At 46.1% G+C, this 25,197-nt stretch overlaps 1 protein-coding gene across 1 annotated transcript in view; it reads right to left on the bottom strand.

The window, feature by feature from the left end:
- Nucleotides 1–24,173, bottom strand: part of SH2D4B (SH2 domain containing 4B) — a 65,814-nt gene extending 41,641 nt beyond the window's left edge. Inside the window, exons 1-3 of the mRNA XM_027062436.2 lie at nucleotides 21,017–24,173; nucleotides 19,533–19,680; nucleotides 4,952–5,099 (exon numbers count right to left, since the gene is read on the bottom strand). Of these exons, the coding sequence (XP_026918237.1) occupies nucleotides 4,952–5,099; nucleotides 19,533–19,680; nucleotides 21,017–21,117 (397 nt within the window). The 5' untranslated portion in view covers nucleotides 21,118–24,173. The remainder of the gene's footprint in view (nucleotides 1–4,951; nucleotides 5,100–19,532; nucleotides 19,681–21,016) is intronic.
- Between the last annotated feature and the right edge of the window lie 1,024 nt (nucleotides 24,174–25,197).

Here is a 25,197-nt window from a genome sequence, read left to right as displayed (position 1 = left end):
CCATTTTCCGCTGCCTCGCTGTACATTAATTAGCAATCAGGCAGCACTTGAGCCAGAGAATCTCCTGTCTCCGTCCCCAAGGAAACACCAGCCCAGCCCATAACGGTCCACCTCATCGTGTCACTACCAGAAGAAAAACGCTCCTGAGTGACACATCCTCCCTCTCCCTTTACCCTCCCAACGAACCTCAACTCAACACGGATGCCCCCACTGTACAAAACAGAAACTGAGCAACTGAGCACGAACTTGGTCCACAGTCACCCTAGCCAGTGGCAGAGCTGGGGCAGGGCTCCCAGTCCAGGGCTCCTCCCCCTCCCAAACTAGAGTAGCCTCATGTGACTTCACCCTGTAACTGTTCACCGTATTTTCAGTATAAACCTTTGTCCCGCCTTCTTGTTTCTCCCCTCTCTTCCTCTGTTCTGAATCTAAATGAATTGTTCTTTAGCTCTTGCCTATCTTCCCTTTCTAGCCTCATTCTCGTCATTGTTTACCAGGAACCCCAGGCTGCAGCCGATTCGGAACATGTGCCATGCCCTATGCACACGATGATGACCTTGCTTTTGCTCAGTGCTGCTCCCTCTGCTGTGATCCCCTTCCCTGCCTTCTTTACCTCTCCGTTTTTCCCAAACCAAATGCCATTTCCTCCATGGAGGCCTTTCCAAATGCTCTATACACCGCGATCAAGTGGGATGTATTCTGGGATGCAAGGATGGCTCAATAGCGGCAAATCAATAACTCTGACACACCACAGTAACAAAAAGAAGAATAAAAATCACATGATCATCTCAGTAGATGCAGAAAATGCATTTCACAAAACTCAGCATCTTTTCATGATAAACACTCTCAAGAAATTGGGGATAGAAAGAATGTACCTCATAATAAAAGCCATATATGACAAGCCCATGACTAACCTCATAAGCCCCAGTGTATGGTTGAAAGCTTTTGCTCTAAGATCAGAAGCAAGACAAGAATGCCCACTGTCACCACTTTTATTCACCATAATGCTGGAAGTTCTAGCCAGAATAATTAGGCAAGAAAAAAATAATAAAAGGCATCCAAATCAGAAAGGAAGAAGTACAGCTATCTCTGTTTGCAGGCGGCATGACCTTGCACATAGAAAACCCTAATAATTTTACCCAAAAATTGTTAGAACTAATAAACAAATTAAAATGGCAGGATACAAAATCAACATACAAATGTCAGTTGTGTTTCTATGCACTAACAGTGAATCAGCAAAAAAATAATAATAAAACAACCCCATTTACAATAGCATCAGGGTGCATGAAACAGGCAATGGGGATTAAGGAGGGCACTTGTTGGGATGAGCACTGGGTGTTGTATGTAAGTGATGAATCACTAAATTCTACACCTGAAACTAATATTACACTATATGTTAACTAACTGGAATTTAAATAAAAGCTTGGAAAGAAAAAAAAAAAAGAACAAAATACTAGAAATAAATTTAACCAAGGGGGCAAAAGGCCTGTACACTAAAAACTATACGACATTGAGGAAAGAAATTGAAGAAGACACAAACAAATGGAAAGATTTATCCTGTGTTCATAGACTGGAAGAATTAATATTGTTAAAATAAATATACTACTCAGAGCAATGTACAGATTCAAAACAATCCCTATTAAAATTCCAATGGCATTTTTCACAGAAATAGAAAAAAATAATCCTAAAATTCATATGGAACCACAAAAGATTTCAATAGCTAAAGCAATCTTCAGCAAGAAGAACAAAGCCAGAAGTATCTCACTTCATGATTTCAAATTATATTACAAAGCTATAGTAATCAAAACAGTATAGTACTGACATAAAAAGACACACAGGCCAATGGAAAAGAATGTAGAGTTCACAAATAAACTTATGCATATATACTCAACTAATTTTCAACAAAGGCACTAAGAATCCATAATGGGCAAGGATAGTCTCTTTAATAAAAGGTGCAGGGAAAAGTGGACAGCTACTAGAAAAGAATGAAATTGAACCTTTATCTCACAGGATACACAAAAATCACCTCAAAATGGATTAAAAGCTTAAATGTAAGACCTGAAACTGTAAAACACCTGGAAGAAAACCTAGGAAAAAAGTTCCTTGACATTGGTCTTGGCGATGATATTTTGGATATGACACCAAAAGCAAAATTAAACAGGTGGGATTACATCCATTCGAAAAGCTTCTGCACAGCAAAGGAAGCCATCAACAAAATTAAAAGGCAGCCTGTGGAATAGGCAAAAATCTTTGTAAACCACACACCTAATAAGGGGTTAATATCCAAGATATATAGGAACCCATGCAACTCGATTAGCCAAAACAAATAACCCAATTTAAAAATAGGCAAAGGACCTGAACAGATATTTTTTTCAAAAGGATATTCAGATGGCCAACAGGTACGTGAAAAAGTGCTCAACATCATTAATCACCAGGGAAATGCAAATCAAATGACACAATGAGGTGTCACCTCACACCTGTTAGAATGTCTATTATCAAAAAGACCAGGGGTGCCTAGGTGGCTCAGTTAAGCAGGCGACTTCGTCTCAGGTCATGATCTCATGGTTTGTGAGTTCGAGCCCCGCGTCAGGCTCTGCATTGACGGCTCAGAGCCTGGAGCCTGCTTCAGATTCAGTATCTCCCTCTCTCTCCGCCCCCCACCCTGCCCCATTCATGCTCTGTCTCTCAAAAAATAAATAAACGGGGACATCTGGCTGGCTCACTCGGTTAAGCGTCCGACTTTGGCTCAGGTCATGATCTTGTACTTTGTGAGTTCAAGTCCCACATCAGGCTCTGGGCTGACAGCTTGGAGCCTGGACCCTGCTTTGGACTCTGTGTCTCCCTCTCTCTATGCCCTTCCCCAGCACTCACTCTCTCTCAAAAATAAATAAACATTAAAAATTTTAAAAAAATGAATAAACGTTTAAAAAATTAAAGAAAAAAGACAAAAGATACCAAGCATTGGCAAAGATGGGAAGAAACTAGCACCCTCATATACTGCTTGTGGAAATGTAAAACGGTACAGTCACTTTGGAAAACAGTATGGCAGTTACTCTAAATGCTAAACATAGTTACCATATGACCTAGAAATTCCACTCCCAAGAGAATGGAAAAATATGTGCACACAAAAACCCACCAATGTTCACAGCAACATTATTCATAACAGCCAAAAAGTAGAAACAACCCAAAGGTCCATCAGCTAACAAATGGATAAACAACATGGTGGCACATGCCTACATTCCAATTTTATTCCACCACAAAAAGGAATGAAGTACTGACCCAAACTACAACATGGCTGGACTTGAAAGCATGCTGAATGAAAGAGGTCGGACACAGAAGGCCACGTAACGCATGATTCAATTTATATGAAATATCTGTAATAGGCGAAGGCATAAGGACAGAAATTACATCAGTGGTTTCCAGAGGCATGGCAAGAGAAGGAATAACCAATGTGTAAAGAGTTTCTCTTTGCAGTGACGAAATGTTCTGGAACTAATAGTGGTGAAGGCTGCACAACGTAGCGAGTATACTAAAAGCCACTGAATTGTACACCTTAGGACGGTGAATTTTATGTCATGTGAATTGTATTTCAATTTTTTTAAGGTCTGTTTGAGGACTCTGGCTTGTGGTTGAGAAAAGCTGGAGGACCAGAGGGCTGGCGAGTAGAAGTCACCCCACATCTCCGCTCTCCCTGCTGCGGCCCTGGTTCCAATCATCTCCAACATGTACCCCGGCAACAGCCTCCTCCTCCCTCTCACTCCCAAGCCCACTTCTGGATGCTTCCCATTGTCCACCTGCATGAACCATGCCTTTTTATTTTCCATAGTTTTTGATGTTTTCACACCTGAGCCCAGAGAGACTGCCCCTCCCAGAGTTAGCCAAGTCCCAAAGATACTAAAGGGCTCACGTGCAAGTGTGCCTTTGTAAACCAGCCAATCAAATCACAATCACAATCAGTGATTTGTAAACCAGCCAATCAAAAACCTACATCCCAACCATTTCCTTTATCTAGTTCTTATACTCTGGGTCACTATCCACATGCCCCCATCACCCCGGGGCCAGGTGTCAGGCAACCAGAGACAGCCCCTATGCCCCAGAGACTGCAGAAATTATTCAAGCCCGCCAATCCTAAACCTGCTTACCCTGCCTGGCCCTCCCTTTCCCAAGCAAACCACAGCAAGGGCTCTGGCCCACACTGTCCCCTGGCTCCCACCGCCTCCTGACTGGCCCCAGGCCTTCCCCACGTAGCCCCGCCCCCTCAAGTAAAAACTTCCTCCTGCAAGATCCACATCTCCACATCTGCATGTGACACCAGACCTGATTCAAACGAACCCCGAGCACATACTGAAACACCACCTTGCAAATCTGGTCCCGCCTTCCCTCTCCCACCTAACTTCTCGCCACCGACAGCCTCCAAGCCTTTTCGCCACCCCCGTACATCTCCACCCTCCTGAGCACCCCACACTCCGGTCATCATGCCTTTACACCTGCTGGGGTCTCCATCTCCTGCGCCCTCTCCCTCCTCCACTTGTTTGCCTCAGTTGTTCCTGTGCCCCCCATCAAGCTCCACTCCGTAATGCTGCATCTGGAAGCCCGCCAGGATCCCCACTCTCTGTTCCAGCAGTATGTGCTACTTTCCCCGTCCAAGCCCGTCGCCTGTGAGTCTGGCCCATGAGTCCCTCCAAGATAAGCACCATGAACCCTCATTTCTGGATGCCCAGGGCTTGGCCAGTGAAGTACTGGTGGCTCAGTAAATGTAGGGTTTTGTTTTTTAGTGTAAGAAATCTCCCCCCTAGGCAGAGAGCCCTTACCCTCTGGGTCCTCGGCAGGGCCGCGCGCGTGGGTGGCCCCGGCTAAAGGCGTGTGGGCTGCGCGCGCTAGCGAACCGGAAGGAGGACGGAGCACAGACACAAGTGGGAGGAGGGTGGGCGGGGAGGCAGGCCTGAGTACTCACGCTGCTCCTCCCACTCGCGCTCCTCCTTCTCGCTGGCGTGGCTCTGCAGCTGGGCCTGCTTCAGGGTCCAGTAGAGTTCCTTCGCCCTCTGCTCTTCCTGGAGGCGAATCTGCTCCTCTCCCCGCTTCCGCTCCTCTTCCTCTTTCCTCTAAAATATCATGGGGACAGAGGGGCGTGAGGTCACGAGAGAGAAGCGCCCCTGTGCGGCTGAGCGGGGCTGAGCCCTCGCGTGGCGGGGCGGGGTGGGTCGGCCCGGCAGGTGGTGTGGCGGCTCAGTTTCCGGCTCTGACGCATGAAAAGTCAACAGTTCGTTCGGCCTAATCCAGGCAGCGGGAAGGATCAAATGGGTAAAAACACATGGAACAATGCGTAGACTCTAAAGCTTTCTGCAAAGAAAAGGGGACGCTGGGCCATCTTGCATTGTGGGGGGAAAGGCGAGTAAGTACCCGTCTTCCTGGGGGCCAGTGAAGCAGGATAGGACCATGTCCTAACCTTATGTCCGAATAAGGTATTTCAGAGACAAGCAGGTTGCCCCACTTCTGCAATTGTTGTCCCTCTTTTAATCTCCAAAAGGGCTGTGTGTGTGTGTGTGTGTATTTTCCTCTACCTTTGGTCAAACGTGCATTATATGCCAAAGGCTCATTTAAAAAACCAGCCAGTCTATGGGGTGCCTGGGTGGCTCAGTCGGTTAAGCATCTGACTTCCACTAGGGTCATGATGTCACGGTTTCTGAGTTCAATCCCCACCTTAGTCTCTGTGCTGACAGCTCAGAGCCTGGAGCCTGCTTCGAAGTCTGTGTCTCCCTCTTTCTCTCTCTCTCCCCTCCTCTGCTCATGCTCTGTCTCTCTGTCTTTCAAAAATAAACATACATACATACATAAATGGAATAAAACCACCAAGTCTCAGGGCGCCTGGGGGTGGCTCAGTTGGTTAAGCATACGACTTCGGCTCAGGTCATGATCCCATTGCTTGTGGGTTCGAGTCCTGCATCCGGCTCTGTGCTGATAGCTCACAGCTACGAGCCTGGAGCCTGCTCTGGATTCTGTCTCGGTCTTTTTGCCCCTCCCCCTCTCAAGCTGTCTTTGTCCTCTCTCTCTCTCTCTCTCTCAAATATACATTAAAAAAATTTTTTTAATACAATAAAAACTGGCAAGTCTCCAAACCACTTCACCCCAACCTACCCCACCCTTCCCCAGTGCCCAGAGGCCACCATTCTCCCTTATTTTGCCTGCTCCTTCGAGTGGTTACATCTCCGTCTGCCTAATGCGGCTAATATTTTGATGTATCAATTCTAGGCATTAAACTACTGCCTTTCATTTTTGCTTCATGACTATTTAGCACTAATGTTTCACACACAGGTACACACCTGCACTTTCCCTCTCTTCATCCTCACAATGTCGACATCACTCTCTGTGGTGAAATCAATGGGTCAGACTAAATATGGCTCACCGCAAAGCCAGACTGGGGCGCTGTGATGTCCTTTAGCCTTATAACACAATCTCTGAAACGTGGGTATATGTCTCACAACCTACAATCTGCCTTTTTCGTGGGCAACGGTTTTTTCTTTCTTCTTAACATGATGATTGACAAGTCGTTACGTAACTAATAATGGCATCTTATATTTAGTAAAACATGGTAGTATGATGGCTGTTTCTTTCCTGAGTTTATAATTGTTTTATCCTGAAGTTGAATATTGAGTTTTCCCAAACTTCTCTAAGACCTGTGGTAGATCTTTCTCTGTGTTTATTATTTTTTAAAGATTTTTTAAAATGTTTATTTATTTGAGACAGAGAGAGAGAGAGAGAGCACTAGTTAGGGAGGGGCAGAGAGAGAGAGAGAGAGAGAGAGAGGGACAGAGGATCTGAAGCAGGCTCTTTGCTGACAGCAGAGGGCCCGATGCGGGGCTTGAACTCACGAACCGTGAGATCATGACCTGAGCCGAAGCCAGACGCTTATCCGACTGAGCCACCCAGGTGCCCCACTGTGTTTGTTATTATAACAGATAAACAGCAGTTATTATTTTTCCAGGATCATCACTGCCCCCAGATGCCAGCCTCCCTTTTTCTCCCAACTCAACTGGTTGTTACCGGAGTCTCCTGTCTGTCCACCCACCAGGGACTCATTTCTCAGCCCTCCCTGAGTTGAAGCTCTTGTTTCTTTGTTCCTTGTTCTTTTTCTAGCCACTTCGTCATTTGGCAGCAACAGGACTTCTCAGCTATGGACGCACAGAGAGACACTCACTGAGTCTTAGCTGAAAACATCTATATGCTGCCCTCAGATATAACAGCTCATTTGGCTGAACATAGAATTTAATTAAAAATCATTTTCCTAAAGCAGAATTTAGAAGACTTTACCTCCTAGCATCCAGGACTGCCACTCGGATTCTCAATCTTCTGCATGAGATATTAATTTTTCTCTTTATCGCTGACATTCTGAACGTAGTTACATGATGTGCCTTGGTGGCGACTTTCTTTCATTGACTGTGCCAGGCACTCAGGTAACTTTCTGCCTGAAGTCTCAGATCTTTCCAGTCTAATACACCTTGGCTTAGAATTTCTTGGATAATTTCTTCTCCTCTCACTGTTTTTCTTTCTAGAACTCCTGTTTGTCAAATGCTGGACTCCTTGACTTGATCCTCTTGGTGCCTTATCATTTCTCTCTTATTTTCCGTCTCCTGTCTTTGCTGTTCTACTTCCTGGTTGATGTCACTGACTTTCTTGTCTAAATCTGCTACTACATTTTTTATTTCAAGCACTGCATTTGTAATCCCCAAGCCCTCCTTCTTATTCTTTGGTCGTTCTTTTTGGCTTCATTGCACCCTGTTCTTGTTTCATCCCTGTTATGAGTGTAATGTTTCATCTCTGAGGATGTTAGAGCTTTTTCCCCCCTATATTCTGATTTAGATCTATTTCCTCTGTTTTTTTTTATTTTCTTTAAAGTGTGTTTTATGTGATGCTTATCATTCGTGTTGGAGGCTTTCCTCAGATGTCTGATGTTTCCGGGCTGCCTATTCATATTCAAGAGAGAAAATAACTACACAGAGACTCAGAGTATATAGACAGGACTTCTTTGAGAGGTGGGCTCCACTCTAGGATGAATGGACAAGGAATCAGCCATTTCACTGGGGAACGCTCAAGTATCTAGAAGTCCTTTCTCGGAGATTATCCTACCTGAGTGATGTCTGACCACCAGCATACCAGAAGTCTGTGGGGGAGGCAGGCTGCAAGCAGGACAGCCCTTAGACCCTAACAAGCAGAACCCATGGCCCACACCTCACATTTCATAGGAACACCATGCTTTGAAATGTCTTCTTTGCAAACATCCCTCTCAGGTCCCCCCCCCCAGGAATGGCCACAGAGTCCTCCCAGGATTGGCAGGGGCAGCAGTGGAATCCAGGTAAGGTACTCCAAGTCCAGACCGGCTCCTGCATGAGCCCTAGTCTCCGTTTCTCCCCCTCGGTGCTCTCTGACCCTTCCCTCGTGAAAGGTGTTAACCATATGCCCCATAGGGGCTCCAGGATTCATTTATGGAGGCATCCTGGAGCCTGATGGCCAGGCCATGGTTCCAGGAGGGTGACCTGGCAAGCAGATGAAACCTGCCAGCTAGCACGGTATTTTCTTTTTTTTTTTTTAATGTTTATTTATTTATTTTTTTTTTTTTTTTGAGAGAGAGAGAGTAAGAGAGAAGGAGGGGCAGAGAGAGAGGAGAATTCCAAGCAGGCTCTGCACTGTCAGTACAGAGCCGGATGTGGGGCTTGATCCCACGAACTGTGAGATCATGACTTTAGCCAAAATCAAGAGTTGGACACTTAATTGACTGAGCCACCCAGGTGCCCGCAGCACCATATTTTCATCACAGGATCGCATGCAATTAGGTCACCAGAACAGAGCTAACAGGCTGATTTTATGTGGCTCAAGTTAATAGTTTATTATAAACAAAGACACCATGCAGAAATACCTGCGGCCCTGTGCATCCTAGGGGAACCCTGGCTGCAGGTCCCACTGCACGTGTTCAGACCTTTACCGTTTCCCATCTGCCCCGGGGCCTGCTCTCTCCACTCTGCCTGACACACTGAGCTCTGGACCCCTGCCAGCGCCCCATCTCCTTCCGCTTGGAGGGAGGGATGTAGCAGCCTGGAAGAAATGGATGAAAATGGGGACATGGGGGTCCAGCCACACCACAGAGAAACTGAGCCAGTCTAGGCTCCCCTCGCCATAGTCCCTGGTGCCTCCGGGTCCTGAGCCCATGTGGATCCAGACCAGTACAGCTCACCTACTCACCCTCTTCCTGCTGGCACCCCACTGAACCCCTCCCCACTCCCCCTCCCACAACCAAACTCTGGTGAATTTTTTCTCATCTGTTCTCTCTTCTCGTCTTCTATCTCCTTGTGCTGTAGAACTTTCTCGGTCCTTTGCTACTATTTTAATGGATCAACAAGAGAAAAAAAAAAGATAACTGAGTTTTAATCCCTCATTTAATAAAGACACAGTTTTTTGTTTCTTCTGAAATGGTATAGATTAAGGTTTTTCCACTAATTCAAATCCATTTTTTAATCCTAAAGAATAAAATTTCCACTTCCAAATGAGCCACTCTCAAGAGTTGGGAATTAGGGCTAAAGAAGGCAAGTGGCTTCATGTAGTCACTCACCAAACACAAACACCTAGAGGCTCAGGCCGGCATCGGGCTGTGGGCTCTGGGGACGCAGCCATGGGCATGACGCACACAGGCCCCACCCTCAGAGCTCACCTTCCAGTGCGTGAAACACACCAGACAAATAAAAATCAGGAAATGCCAGAGAATAATAAACAGTGTGCAAAGAATTAAAACAGGGTAAGTGACAGAATTTAGGAAGCTACTTTAGGCTGTGTGACCAGAAGCCCTCCTAGGAGGGACAATGTGATCTGATAACCGAACAATAAGGAAGAATATTGGTAAGTAAGTACTGGGGAAAAGAAATTTCCGGGCAGAGAAAACCACACACACAATACGGCCAGCATTGCAAATGGGTTTGCCATGTTTGAGTACAGAATCATCTACCATGTTTGAAAGAAGAAAAGTGAAAATGCTATCTTTGATGAGTTCGAGAAGCCATCTGACGTCCCCAGAGGCCTGCCATTAGCAGCAGGATGAGTGTGCCTGGGCTTCAGGGCAAGTTCAGCTGAAGATATTGGCTGAGAAGCCATCTGCAGAGGGATGAAGTGTCTCAGCCACAGGACCTAATGCTATCCCTGAGAGAAAGAATGCAGATCAAAAGAAAACAACCAGAGATAAATCACAGAGATGAAAGTACAGCGTAGGGAATATAGTCAATAAAACTGTAATAATGTTGCATGGTGACGGATGGTGACCACGCTGATCGAGGTGAGCATTGCGTAATGCATAGAATGGTCAAATCAGTATGATGCACACCTGAAACTAACACTGTACATCAATTACACCTCAATAATAACAGTCAAAAAGAGCGAGAGGGAGAGAGAACAACCAGAGTGTCTTGGGCCACTCCACCATTTAAAACTTGAGAGAAAGAGCTGGAGCCAGGAAAGGAGGCTGAGAAGGAAGACCAACAGATAAGCTAAAAACCCAGAAGGGGCGATGTCTGTTGGAGAAGCCAATAGAAGAGAACATTTCAAGTAAAAGGGAGTGGTAAACTGAGCTGCAGGCCCAGAGACATCGAAACAGCGCAGAAGATAAGGACAGAGAAGCGACAAGGGAAGGCGGGTGGTGGCCACAGGATGTGATGGGAGAGCGAAAGCGGCCAAGGTAAGGGGAGGGGAAGGCAGCCATCCAGGCGACTGAGGGGAGGGAGTGGAATGACCGCAGGCAGCCCTTTAAGGACATCTGCAGACAAGCAGAGACAGGGATCAACAGGTGGAGGGGAGTGTGGGGTCAGGAGGGAAATAGCCTCAGGTGAGAAATGCTAGAGTCAAGAGTCGGTGATGGATACAAAACTGGAACCAAAGTCGGCCTGGCTCCAAAGCAGAACAAGCGGGGTTTTAGCTCAAAGCCGTGAAAAAAACTCACCTTCGGCAATCACCAGCATGTCAGCAGAGCAAAAATCAGCCCCACGTGGGCACAGCATTACAGTGTACACAGCAGGTTTCCTGTGCCCCCACAGGGCCCCCCCACCTCTGACCAAGGAGGTCACATCACCCAACACACAGAGCACCAGCCAAAATGGCGTCCACCCAGACACTTCAGATCCAGCACCTGCCCACGTCAGGTCTTCCAGGCGGGAGCAGGTCTTAGGGAAAATACCTAATACCCAGCCAAGACCTGTCAGAGTCAGAGGGGCTTCAGCCTCCTGGTCCTACTTTCTGATACAGACAAGGAGTGTATTGGCTTGCTTGGGCTCCCATAGCGAAGTACTACAAACCAGGAGGCTTAAACAACAGACACTTATGAGCTACAGAGGCCATAACTCATCAATTAGAACACCCATTCGTCCGAGATCAAGGCGTGGGCAGGGCTGGTTTCTTCTGAGGCTTCTCTCCTTGCCTTCTAGATGGACCATCTTCTCCCTGTGTCTCACATGCCCTGTCTTCTGTGGGCACACATGTCTGTGTCCAAATTTCCTCTTCTTATAAGGGCACCAGTCATACTGGATTAGGGCCCACCCTGAAGACCTCATCTTAACCTATGACCTTTCTAAAGACCTTACCTCTACATACACTTACATTCTGTGATGGTGGAAGTTAGGCCGTCAACATATGAGGCCCATAACAAAGAGACTGCACCCCAGAGAAGGGTCATGACTGATGCTTGGCCTGACGTCCTCCAAGTTCATCCATGTTGTCACAAATGGCAGGGTTTCCTTCTTTATTAAGACGGAATAATATTCCATCATATTATATATATATATATATATATATATATATATACACACACACACACACACACATTACATACACATATATATGTACACATATACATTATGTATATATATCACATTTTATCCATTCATTGGTCAACAGACACTTAGATTGTGTTTGGTGAAAAGCTACAAAGTTTCAGTGATGCAGGATGAATAAATTCTGGAAATACAATGTACAGCATGGTACCTATAGTTAATACTATACTGTACACTTGAAATCTGCTAAGAGAGCAGATGTTAAGTGTTCTCACCACACACGAAAACGGTAACCAGGTAAGGTGAGAGATGCGTTCATTATCTTGATTATGGTAATCATTTCACAATGTATGCATACACCAAAACATTGCACATCTCAAATATATACAATTTTTCTTTGTACATTGTAGCTCAGTAAAGGGGGGGTGATAATTACCAGCAAATAAATAAATACATAAATAAACGGCAGTGCCACTGTTCACTCAATCCTCTGCACCCACGAATGAACAACAGACTGGGAGTCGGAAAACAGCCTCCATCTCCAAGGAAAATAACTGGCCACTTACTGTGACAAAGACAAGCTTCTCACAGGGATGGGGACAACAAAAGGAAACATTTTGCACCTACAGATAAAGAGCACTGCATCCTTCCCTCCAGGGTCTTGCTGAAATGACTCACCCCTCACAGCTGAAATCGTCTGAAAATCTCTCCCTGTTTGGGGCTGCTCTCAGAATCCTTCGGCTCCTCCATGAGCCCCAGTGAAAGTCTATCTTTAAATTTAGCAGCCACAGGCCAAGGCAGCCAAAAGGCGACTATGAAAACACTCCCTTCCACATTAGGAATGGATGCCTTTTTCTGGCAGGCCCAAAGCCCTCTGAGCCGTCCGGCTTATTCAATCCCCCTTCTCCTGATAACCCATCAGTAACAGCACACCACAGGAGCCCCCAGAGGCCCGGGTCCACCCCACCCCGATGGAAAATGTCACCGAGACAGATGCTTTTCTGGAAGGCATAGTCGCTTTTGTTGTGTTGGGGAGCAAGCAGTCCTGTCCCCTTCAAGGATCCTTCCTGCGGCACTAAGAATCAGACTGACGTGAGACAGATTAACAGGAGACAATCAGATTTAATAACAGATATACAAGGAAAGCACACGGATATGGAAATTCCAAAGACCATCAGGCAAAATGAGGGATCTGTGTCATCCTGAGCTTAAGAGAGGCGATAGGGGTCTGGGACTTCAAAAGAAAGGAATGCACCTCACAGGGTGATAAAGAGATGAGCAGCTGTTTGGTAATTAGATGTCTGCCCTGCCATACAGATGGGTCACTCAGATAAAATTTATCACTGTTAATAACCCTCATTCTGGAAAACAGCCCCCACTGAGATTCTTCTATGTGGTTGGAGGGAGGGGCGATAGTTTCTCCTGAGACCTCAGGGTCTCAGTTGCCTTCAGCTCAAAACAATCCACGTGCCAAAGTGGCACATTCCAGGGGCGGGAGGGCTGTCCCAAACCCTTTAGTTGTTCATCTGGCCCAAATAATACCATCATGCTTTTCGAGATGAGATACACCAAAAGGGCAGGGCCAGGCCTGTATCATTTATTCCCCCATTGACAGCCCCCAGCACAGAGCCTGGCAGATAGCAGGTGCTCCATAAACACTGACTGGAGGAGCAAGTGGACAAGTGAAGGTAAGACAGGGCTTGTGATGATTGTCGAAAGGCGAAGCATAAACTATATCATGTTGTCCTGTTGATGCCAGCCTTGTCCAAGAGAAACTCAGATAAAGTCTACAATTTTCTAGAGAAAATTGAAAAGTGGAAAGTGTCCCCACCATTTATATAATCCTTTTGGAAATAAGGTGGGGATAGTTTCTGTAGTCATACAAGATGTCACGAAGGGCCAAAATGAACTACAACCTTAAAGGAGAAAGAAAAAACAAAGAGCGTGAGTGGCCTTGAATAGAAAATGGAAAAAAAAATTAAAGGGCAGCCTAACTCTATCAACCCGTGCCTGTTCCTTATCAGGAACCCTGGCAGGAGGCGGGAGGGGAGGGAGACTAAGAGTGAGAGAGAAGGAGCCTTATTGTCCGTGTTCTGCGGTCTTAAGCAGAGACAGAAGCAGCCAAAAGCAGTTTTATGAGTTAAGAAAGCAGAGAAAATATGCAAATTATATCTGGCCTCCTGATCCCCTTTTTACTAAAGGAACATTTTCATATGCATTGTAAATTGCATTCCAATGGTGCCAGCCACAACAGAATGGTTTTTAAAAACAGGTTTCCAGCTGTCTGTATCTTCTATTTTGAAGTTCCCTCTTTAACCTGACACAAGATTCTGGGATTTTTTTCCTCCCCATTTTCTCAAAGGAATGTTCACTATTATCTGTCCTATAAGCAGGAGGATTTCAAGAACCTGCCTGCATCCTCCACACCGGTAGCCGGAAGTGAGCCCAGCCAGCCCCCCTCCACCAGCAGGCTTCCCATCCAGCGTCTCCCCTCTCCTCCAGCCCCCACCCCAAATTCCCCTTCTAGAGAACCACATTGGCCCAGCCAGCCCAAGCACATTCTCTTCCCCCCAAGCCTACTCTGCCTTCCCAGATCTCCATAGCAACAGGGTGGCACCCTGTCCCTACTCCTCAGCCTGGGGCTCTGATGTCTTTGCTCTTTGGGTTCCCCCCATCCCGGCATCTAACTGATGCCAAGCCTTGCCGATTTCACCTCCATTTCTCTGTGTCCATCCCCCTGAATCTCACCATAGTCACACTCAGCAGTTCCCACTTTGACCACTGGCCTCTCCCTCTCGCCATGCCTTCAGCACTTGAATCATAACCATCACCACCAGTTACTCTCACTGAACTTGATCTGGCCATGTCCCTCTGCTTCAAGATCCTCACAGCTCTGCTCTGCCCACAGGGAACTGTCTGCCTCTTTATGGTAGCACCCAAGGGCTCCACAGCCTACCTTGCCAGATCCCTGTCTGGCTTCCCCCATCACTTTTTCCTCTCCCACCAGCAGACCATTCACGATTCCACATATCTCCTGTCCATTTCCCGTCTCTGCTCACACCCGGACGCGTACAGGTGCTCCATTGAGCTCCATCATAGTCCCCCAGGCATGGTGGGGGCTGAAGGTTACTCCCAGAGTTATCTCTCTCTCTCCCCTGGCACCCTCTACACTTGAGGAGAGGAGGGAGTTTATAACTACCACCATCACTTCCCCCAAACAACCTGCACTCAGGTTCTCAAGGAAAGGGGGAAAAATGTATGAAATTAAACAAACGTTGTTGGCGTATGCCTGCATGCGAGCCTCACGTCAGGTTAGAGTCTTGGTTGTTGAAAGACACAATAAAAATTATCTAAGCCAATCTCTAATCCAGTGCGGAAATCCCTTTGGCGAAACTGATCCGGTTGTCTATTACCAAGTAGCAAACTACCAGAAAACGTAATGGCTTAAAACAACAACAATCTTATTTGCCTGTGGTTCCAGAGGTTAATCCGAGGCATCCGAGGCCAATTATTTGGTTGGGGTCATTCACTGGAAGAACCAAGAAGATTCCACTCACGTGTCTGGTGCCTCAGTGCTCCCCCACACAGCCCCTTTCTCTCTGCCTGGCTTGCCTGGGTTTCCTTACAGAGTGATGGGCTAAGGTCATAGGGCTTCTCATGGGGGCAGCTTCCAAAAGTGAGCATCGCAAGAGGGGCCGAAGCTACAAATCTCCTGTATCCTGTACTCAACTGTTACACAGAGTCATTTCTACTGCACTCTGCCGATCAAAGCTAGTCACAAGGCCAGGGCAGACTCAAGGGAAGAGCGGTCTCAAAGAGAGACATGGCAAAGAACGTGCCACCGGCCATATTTAATCCACCACAGAAACTTTTCAGATACCATTTCAGCCCATGGTAAGCAGTTCCTGCAATGAAGATCTCATCACAATACAAGGGTAGCTCACTTACAGACAGCTCTGACAGGAAATATCCTAGTTCATAAACCTGGCCCTTCCCACTCCAGAGTCCATGTGCTGGTGTTCCTGTCAGACATTGCCCTGGTGAGCCCCACCAGGGCCTCACAGATACAACCTGCAAGTCTGAGGCTTTTCAAAATGCAGATACGCCAAATCAGAATCAGAATGTGAGTACTGACGTGTAAACATTCACATTCAGCAAGTTAATTCTTAAAACAAAAACAAACATATAATTACCATGGCCTTCTTTGGAAATAACACCAAAAGTCTGCGTTTGGGTTCCTTAGTGAACCTCATGGCTTTACCGAGCCCTCCATGAATGTCCACACAGAGCGCCCCACAACGTATCATCTCTCTCTCTCTCACTAAAGTTCTCAAGGAGAAGTTCAACCCGAAAATCTCTGAGAACTCATTCCCTCTGGAATCTCCTTGTGAAATAAATGAACCCCAGGACCCCAGCTCCAAGGAGCCACCCTCCCAGTATCTGGGACTCAGCTCACCTCTGGGAAGAGGGGGGCCAGAGACTAGAACATGTGATTCTTGCTGTTAGAGATACACAGAAAGTATTGGTTTTCTTCCCCAGCAGACTTGAACAACCAAAAGCAAAATCCAACGATACGAACTGAACATCTCTCCACTATGGATTGACTGGATTATGGCTACTATCATGGAATTATTGTTCATTTCAACAGGCGCGATCAGGATTGTCCTGGCTACCCAGGGGCAAAGGTACTCAGTCATGGGAGAGGCACGCTGAAGTACATAGTGTGTGATCAGGAGTCAGCAGACTAAGGCTCCCAGATCTGCCCCCTGTTATTTAAAATAAAGTCTTGTTAAAGGACAGTCACCCCCATTTGCTTACATATTGTCTGTAGCCGTGTTTGTGCTACAATGGCCTGGTTGAGGAGTTGTGACAGAGACGGTGCGGCCGACAAAGCCTAAAATATTAGCTATCTGCACCTTTACCGAAAATAGTTTGCTAACCCCTGGGCTGGAGGATATGATGTCTACAGCTTCCATTCAAATTGTTTAGTGAAACAATTTAGCAGTAGCACCAAAAATGTACATACATAGATATGTGTGTGTATATATACGTCTGCGTATAGATAGATGCAGATATAGAGGAAGAGGAGGAAGGAGAATGAAAATTGGACAAGGCATCAATAACTGGTGAATTTCAGGGGAGAACACACGAACATTTGTTTTTTTCTCTCATTGTTGCTGCAAGTCTGAAATTGCTTTTAAATCGTATGTTTTGAGAGTAAATGAATCTCCTAAAAATGTATATATAATGCAAGGGAAAATTAAATAAGATCAATAGCAATGTAAATGTATAAGCAGCAATTGCAATAGGTTTTAAAGTAATGAGAACAATCTTCATGATAGCAACAAAAAATATTCAACCTAAGGTTTACATAGAAAAGAAACGTGGAGCATTTAAATAAAACAATAAACTTCCCTCAGTTCCAAAAGACGGAGGCACCATGCGTATATATAAGTTATTGTGCATGTTTGGGATTGGGTGGACGATGCATAGAGAGGTGTTTCAAAAATTTTTATCAAGGACAAAAAGAAGCTTTGAGTAACAGGAAGAAGACACCACACCCTGAAAAAGAAGACTGAACGAGAAAAAAATCTCTAATGCGGATGTAATTCCAATGAAAATCACCGTGTGTTTTTTTGTTGTTTCGGGGAGGAGGACGGCGACATGATGATTCAGATGTATCTCTAGTGGGCCAAGAATGACTAAAATTAGCCAAGGACATTTTGAAAATGAAGAGCAAGGATAGGTTCTTCCCTGATAGCAGATGTTAAACTTCATTTTAAAAGCGACAATAATTAAATAAGTGAATCTGGTTCAGGAATGATCAATGAAGAAGAACCCATGAAGAGATCCAAAGGTAGGTAAGAAGAATCAAGGCAGCTAGTGCACTAAGAGAAGGGAGATGATATAATAAATGATGACGAGACAATTTGCTAACTATTTGGAAGAAAAACAAAGTTATAGCCCTATATCATACCACACTCTAAGGTGGAGGGAAATTGGGGCGCGTGGGTGGCTCAGCAGGTTAAGCGTCTGACTTTGGCTCAGCTCATGATCTCGCGGTTTGTGGGTTCAAGCTCCGTGTCGGGCTCTGTGCTGACAGCTCAGAGCCTGGAGCCTGCTTCTGATTCTGTGTCTCCCTCTCTCTCTCTGCCCCTCCCCCGCTCACGCTCTGTCTCTTTCTCTGAGAAATGAACAAACCTTAAAAGAAAAATTAAAGTGGAGGGAAATTAAGTGCAAAAAAATAAAACCATGAAAGACATAGAAAACAACGTAGATTAGTGTTTTATAAGCTTGTAGTGGCACAGATCTTTCTTAGCATGTAACAATAATTTTTAAAAGATTGATATAGGGGTGCCTGGGTGGCTCAGTCAGTTGAGCGTCTGGCTTCGGCTCAGGTCACGATCTCGCGGTTTGTGAGTTCGAGCCCCACATCAGACTCTGTGCTGACGGCTCAGAGCCTGGAGCCTGCTTCGGATTCTGTGTCTCCCTCTCTCTGTACTCCTTCCCCACTCGTGCTCTCTCTCTCTCTCTGTCTCAAAAATAAATAAACATTAAAAGAAAAGATTGATATAGTTGGCTAATAAAACTTGTGATCTTCCGTACGTCCGAAAGCACTATAACCACAATTAAGAAAAAATAACACTGAGAAGAATATTTGCAACATAAATGATCTTAAGGGGCCATTGTTCTATCTAATCATTATAGGAAAAAATACTTTTAAAATGTTTAAATGTGCACATTACATGAATATACAATTTATAAAATAATATCATTTTTTTAAATTTTTTTTTAAGATTTTATTTATTTTTGAGACAGAGAGAGACAGAGCATGAACGGGGGAGGGGCAGAGAGAGAGGGAGACACAGAATCAGAAGCAGGCTCCAGGCTCCGAGCCATCAGCCCAGAGCCCGATGCGGGGCTCAAACTCACAGACCGCGAGATCGTGACCCGAGCTGAAGTCGGACGCTTAACCGACTGAGCCACCCAGGTGCCCCTAAAATAATATCATTAATAGGATTCAGCAGATTATTATTTTCTTCTTTTCATTTATATGTATTTTTGAGTTTTCTACCCTCACCCCCAAAATATATTATTCTTGTAGGGGGAAAAAAATGCAAAATAGGGACCAGGAAAAACATTTTTTTTCAGGCAATCTTAACTTCTAACTAGAGCAGTGTAAATCTCCTTTACCAGCACTGAACTTTCCTAGCATGAATAGGTATGCAAGGTTCCCAACAATTTTCTGTCTGGGGCCAGAAAATGTGCATTTTTCATCTCCTTACATCCTCCAAAAATCTCAAGTTGGGTGTTGTTATTACCCTAATATTATAAACAAGAAAGTGAAGGCTCAGAGAAGTTCAGCAAGCTTCCCAAGGTCACGCAGCACTAACCAGTAGAACTGGAACTGGATGCCAGGCTGGTCTGACCACAACCTCGACACTTTCTAGGTCCCTTTGCAGGACCCTTCATTTGGAAGACAGAAGGTCTGAGTTCTGATCCTGGCTCGGTCCCCAGCTACTTGTCCTTGGCAAATCTCTTCCTCTGTCTAACCCTCAGTTTCCTCATCTGTCCAGTGAGAAGTGACTTGGCCCAACTGGTGTGTCAAATTCCTTCCTGCTTAGACATGTGAGATTTCTGTTCAGTGCCAACCAATGCTCAAACCAGAGGTGGGCGCCAGTTGCCTGGGAGCCCGCATAGGTGGCCACACACACATTCCACGCACAGCCTCACCTTGAATTCCTCATGGATGCGCTCCTCCAGGACTTTGGCAGCCTTACGATCTTCCGTCTCCACTTTCCACTTCTCCGCCAGGATCCGGGCTTTCTCATTGGCCAGCGCATCCCGAAACTTCTTGGTGATTTCTGCCTCCTTCTGTCTCCTTCCAATAAAACACCAGCAGATATAAGCTCATGCAGGAGACTGAAGGACCACGTAACCACAAAGCTTCAAATAAAAACTATGAGCAATATTTCTGGGTCCATCAGAATGACAACAACCTAAGGTCAGCAAAACTCAATGTTGCCAAGTTGGAGAGAAACAGTCACCCTCCTAGAAGGGAGTGTCAATCAACAGAATTGTCAGGAAGCCAGGGATAAAAAAAAAAAAAAAAGACTCAGAAATCCTATATCTCACTCAAGTTTACAAAGATGTGGGTAGAAGATGTTCATCAGAGAATTTTTATAACATAACAAACGGCGAACAACCTAAATGTCCATCAACAGGGCCAATAAATTGGATAGGATACTATATAGTAGTCTTAAATAACACTGTGAATCTATATGAATCAATTTATCAAGGTGTGAATAAAGCAGTTTATAAAGCACGTGCTGCCTAAATGCTCACCATGATTATCTCAGGCGGTGGGCGTTGAGTTGTTGCTACAATTTTACAACTAAAATATTGTTATTAAGGGGCGCCTGGGTGACTCGGTTGGTTAAGCGTCTGCTTTCGGCTCCAGGCACGATCTCACAGTTCGTGAGATCGAGCCCCACCCCGGGCTCTCTGCTGTGTGCTCAGAGCCCGCTTCAGATCCTCTGACCCCCTCTCTCTCTGCCCTCCCCCGCTTGTGCTTGTGCGCTCTCTCTCTCTCTCTCTCTCTCAAAAATAAGTACATACATACATTAAATAAATGAATGAATAAATACTTAAATAAAATAAAATATTGTCACTTATTTTATAGGGGGGGTAGGGGAATGTTGAAGTCAACTTCATACGGTTTTCCGAAAAAAAAAAAGTTAAAAGTTGTTTATGAAAGAAGTCTGACTCCAAATCTCACTGGGGGCTCAACTATGCACCTTGTGTGAGAAAGGCAGGTATGGTGAAGAGGAACAAGCAGCCACAAACGTGAACCCAAACTCCTCTGCTGTCCCAGGGACAGCTCCGCGAGGAAGAGAGGAAAAGCATGTCATCTGTATCATCCCAGTGAATCCAATCTATGTCCAGACGGAAAGGGTGTTGTTATGCCTGCACCACAGATGTGAAAACTGAGACCCCAGATCAGCTTACAAGTAACTGGTGGAGCCGGGATTTGAACCCACCAGACCTACCTGATGGAAGACTGGTGCTTTGGTCCCCTAACCTTAGCTGAGCTAAGAAAACGGCCAGCCAGCTGCCTGGCACCTCCCCCCTCCCACCCACAACCTAGCGTCCTGCGGCTTGGACCCACTGTAGGCTCTGTGTTCAGACCCGACTCGGTACCCGTCTGCACCTCTCACCAGAGCTCCTCGGCCTCCCTCTGTGCCTGCAGCCGCGCCCTCTCCGCAATCAGCTCCTCAGAGATCTCTTCATAGGGCTTGTCGCCAGGGCCTTCTCCCATGATCCAGACCCAGACTTCACCATCTGCCCCCAGGAGCCACTGGATGTGCTTGTCACTCGCTGCCTCACAGCAGAAGGAGGCACCAGGAAGGAAGAAGAAACAGGTCTGAGTCCCATTGAGTACGGGATGAGCTAGGTTGGCCAACGGAGCACAACCTTCACACCTCTCTACAGAGCAGTGTCATCGACAAAGGCATTCCAGAGAGATATCGGCCGGCCCGAGTGCAATTCCACCTCCCTCTCTCCCTCCCGCCCCTTCTGGGGAGCATCACAGCTGCCAAAGCCGGTGCCCAAGGCTGGAACTGGTGTTGGAGGCCGAGCCCCTCTGAGATCTTCAGCAGACAGCGCACCAGTCCTTCCTCTCTCTCCCTCCCGTCCACTGGCTGGAAACGGGGAACGGAGATAGTGTTGCAAGATGAAGACGCTAGGCCCCTGACCCACATCAGCCTGTAACGTGAGGAAGAAATAAACCCGTGTTGTTTTAAGCCACTGAGATTTCTTGGTTTGCCGGCGGCAACAGACCCCATCGATTCCCGTGACTAAAATGCAAATCTGTCCCCAAAGCGGGGTAGTGCTGACACAGAAATGTAAACTATGTAATGCCATTGCCTTAGCAGGTTGCTGGCATTCAGCAGCAGGCTGAATGGATGGCCAGAGATCCATGCTATGCAAGGGCAAAACACTTGATCAAATTGTCAGATGCTGCAACTGGAAAGGCAGACCCTCGTACCTTCTGACCTTGCCACTCTAAGGAAGACGCTAGAAACCAGAACATTGAGAGCGGGTGTTGGTTGCTAGCAGCTGTGTTCAGCAAGGTGTTAAGAGAAAGAAAGGAGTTCAAGAAAGGATTGAGTGCTTAGCAAATCAGAATGAAAGAGAATAGAGAGAATATAGAAATTTGGGACTTTGTAGGATTGGAAAAGCCACCTCTTTCTAGGGCCCAAATTATAAGAGATGGGATTTTTTTTTTTTTAAGTTTTGCATGACAGAGCCTCATAAAACTTCTAAGGTGAATAAAGTGACCTAAGGTATAGGTGGCCATGAGAATGTGCTCCGCAGACATCCAACTACAGACAGCATAACTGAGCAAACAGTACAGTCCCTGTACTCCTGTGTTTGCCCACGGCCGTGCTTCCCAGAGGTGGCCCCAGTCTTTGACTCAGCATGGTGGGCCCATTTCTAGGGGACACCAGACCCTTCGGATGGGCAGCTTCCATGCGGCCTGGACAAGCTTCCCTTGGGCTGCATGGCTGCCTAGAACACCTCGTCCCCTCATCTGCCTTCCCTGCCTCCTTCACTCAAGGTCAGACTTGTGCTGCAGGGTGATGGCTCTCCCACACTCCTCCACACTCTTCCCCTTTCCCCCCCAGACGTTTCCTGAATAAAACCCTTGTGTGTGTAACCCCATCCCTGTCTCTAACTCCTCGGAGGAGCCAGGCTAACACAAGCGCATGAAGAGTGCAATCCTTCCCACTTACTTTTCAAAGAGCCTAAGATAGATGCCCTTCGGTTGCAAGTAGAGGTATAGGGAAAAAGAGGCAGAGAATTACAGTCAGCTTGCAAAATATGTCTAGAAAAGAATTTTAGATGTTGTTCCTGGGACATGGAAGCAAACAGGTCAGAAGCCTACTAAGTTTTTGAGTCTGAACTAAAACAAAAAAGCCTTCGATTATTCAAGACTTCAGCAACCTTTGGGTACCCAACCTCCATGAATGAATGGGAGGCAGATTTCAAAGGGTATCCTGATCCAAGGAGGGCGTGGTCCTCAACACTCATTCAGATAAAGCCAAGGGGGACAATGAACAAGGAGGAGCCTCCTCTAGGGCACAGTCCTACCCTCACTCAAGGCTGTCCCCTCACTGCCAGGACAGGAGAACTTCACAGTGCCTGACTAGCAGGACTTCAGGAATGCTATCAACTAGTGACTGAGTGAGGCTCACATTCTCCTCTTTTCCATAGTGGACCTGCTCTACTGCTGTGCACTGTGTCGTACGGGGTGGGGGTGGGGGTGGGGTTGTTTAGGTAACATGTCTTTTCAGCCACATCCAGACATTCTAGAGATTAATGCAGAATCCATGCAGACTGTGGACTTTGGGCTGGATGCAGTGACTGCCTGCGACTTGAGGGTGTCCCCATTAAGGAGATGGTGAGTGTATTTACATGGAAGAGGAGAACACAATGTGTGAGGGACCAGAATGACAATCTATGACAACGGCCGTGCTGTCTGGCACCCTATTTCCCTTCCCTGAACCCACCAGATGACTACTTTTCTCAGCTCCCCTTCAGCTCCATGTGGCCATGTGAAGGAATTCTAGTCTATGAATGTCAGGGGATCTGATTTGTACGCTCTCAGGCTGTGGCTTTTGCAACTGGTATGTCTTTCCCTCGTTGTCTCTCATCCACCCATTTCATCCAAGATGGTGGCATCGCGAGAAAAAAGCAGCCTGATCCACGAGTCCATGTTTGAAAGCCAATGACCCAGAAGAGTTACCTCATCCACATCAAGAAATAAAGCTTCCTCACTTAATTCGCTGAAATTTCAGCGTGTATCTATTACCGAGGGCAGCATTAATTCCCTGATACAGGAGGGCACTGTCATTTTTCTGCACGTTGAAAGAAATATTGTAATAGAGAAACACAGGCTTAATTATGACTGGTAGAAACAGGGAGGCAACCGCTATTAAAATTATAAATCTTCTTAAATTTTTTTTAATGTTTATTTATTTTGGGGAGAGAGAGAGAGAGAGCATGAGCATGGGCAGGGCAGAGAGAGAAGGAGACACAGAATCCGAAGCAGGCTCCAGGCTCTGAGCTGTCGGCACAGAGCCCGATGCGGGGCTCAAACTCACAAACTGTGAGATCATGACCTGAGCCGAAGTCCGACGCCTAACCAACTGCGCCACCCAGGCGCCCCATACATCTTCTAAATTAATAGTGGGGGGAAATAAGTGATAAGAGGCCTACCGATCTTATGAAAATATGTAAAGGGACAAGAGAAAACAACAAAAACTATGCAGCTGTTACAGCAGACAGTCAGTTCCTGACCACCGCCCACCCCACCCCCACCTTCCTCCCTGCATCAGAAAACCCCGATCTGCTCAGGGTGTTACAGACATCTCTCAGCTTTGGGAGAGGCATGTTTCTACGCCGGCCTCAAAGGACAAGTAAAACTGGTGAGCGATCGATCTAGAAGAGAGCAAATGTCCCTGTTTCTGGCAAAGTGGACGTAAGTGGAAGTCTGAGCAAAGGGCTTTCCCCCTCGGAACGAAAGGGGAAGACTCCTTGGAAGAAACCCCTTCACCCTTTCCTCCTTCCTCCTCCCTGGAATGAAGAGGTGAGGCCAGGGACAGCAGGAAGACTTTTGTCTCTAGGAGGAAGAAAGCCACAAGCTAAGGGCAAGCAAGGAGAAAGAGAGGATTCGGGGCCTTCATGATTCTGTTGAGCAGATACACCAATACTAACCCGTGCAGTACATCTCCAGCCTGGCCATTGCAGGCAAGTAAGGAACTTCAAAGAATACAGTTCTATCATTATCAAATGAAATGTGATCATATAAACAAGAAATAGTTATTTAATGAAGCAACTATTTGCTAGGTGCTCCATTAGGTAAAGTCAAGCACATCATTAACTGATATAGGTAACAAACACAACATAACACTGAAACCCTAAACCCTAAGTATGTTCGTTAACACAAAAAACATGAACAGAATTCCCCTGTTGAAAATCTGAGGCTTCCAGACGTGGTCAAAAAATAAAATCTAGGGGCAGCTGGATGGCTTAGTCGGTTTAGCATCTGACTCTTGATCTCAGCTCAGGTCTGGATCTCAGGGTCATGAATTCAAGCCCCACGTTGAGCTGCACGCTGGGCATGAAGTCTACTTAAAAAAATAATAACAATATAAAAAGAATAAAAGAATAAAATCTAACTGTGGACTATTTAAATAAAACATACATTTTTTTTACAAGAAAAAGGTTAAAAATAAAGAGTTAGCTAACAATAGACTGTGAAAAGGTGAGCAAAAAGAAAGCAAGAGTGGCAATGTCAAACAAAGCAAATTCAAGGACAAATGTGTTCAACAAG

Source organism: Acinonyx jubatus, chromosome D2, assembly GCF_027475565.1.
Source record: "Acinonyx jubatus isolate Ajub_Pintada_27869175 chromosome D2, VMU_Ajub_asm_v1.0, whole genome shotgun sequence".
In the NCBI taxonomy this organism is placed as follows: Eukaryota; Metazoa; Chordata; class Mammalia; order Carnivora; family Felidae; genus Acinonyx; species Acinonyx jubatus.
The sequence above is the reverse complement of the archived record's forward strand: the minus strand, read 5'-3'. Positions and strand labels throughout refer to the sequence as shown.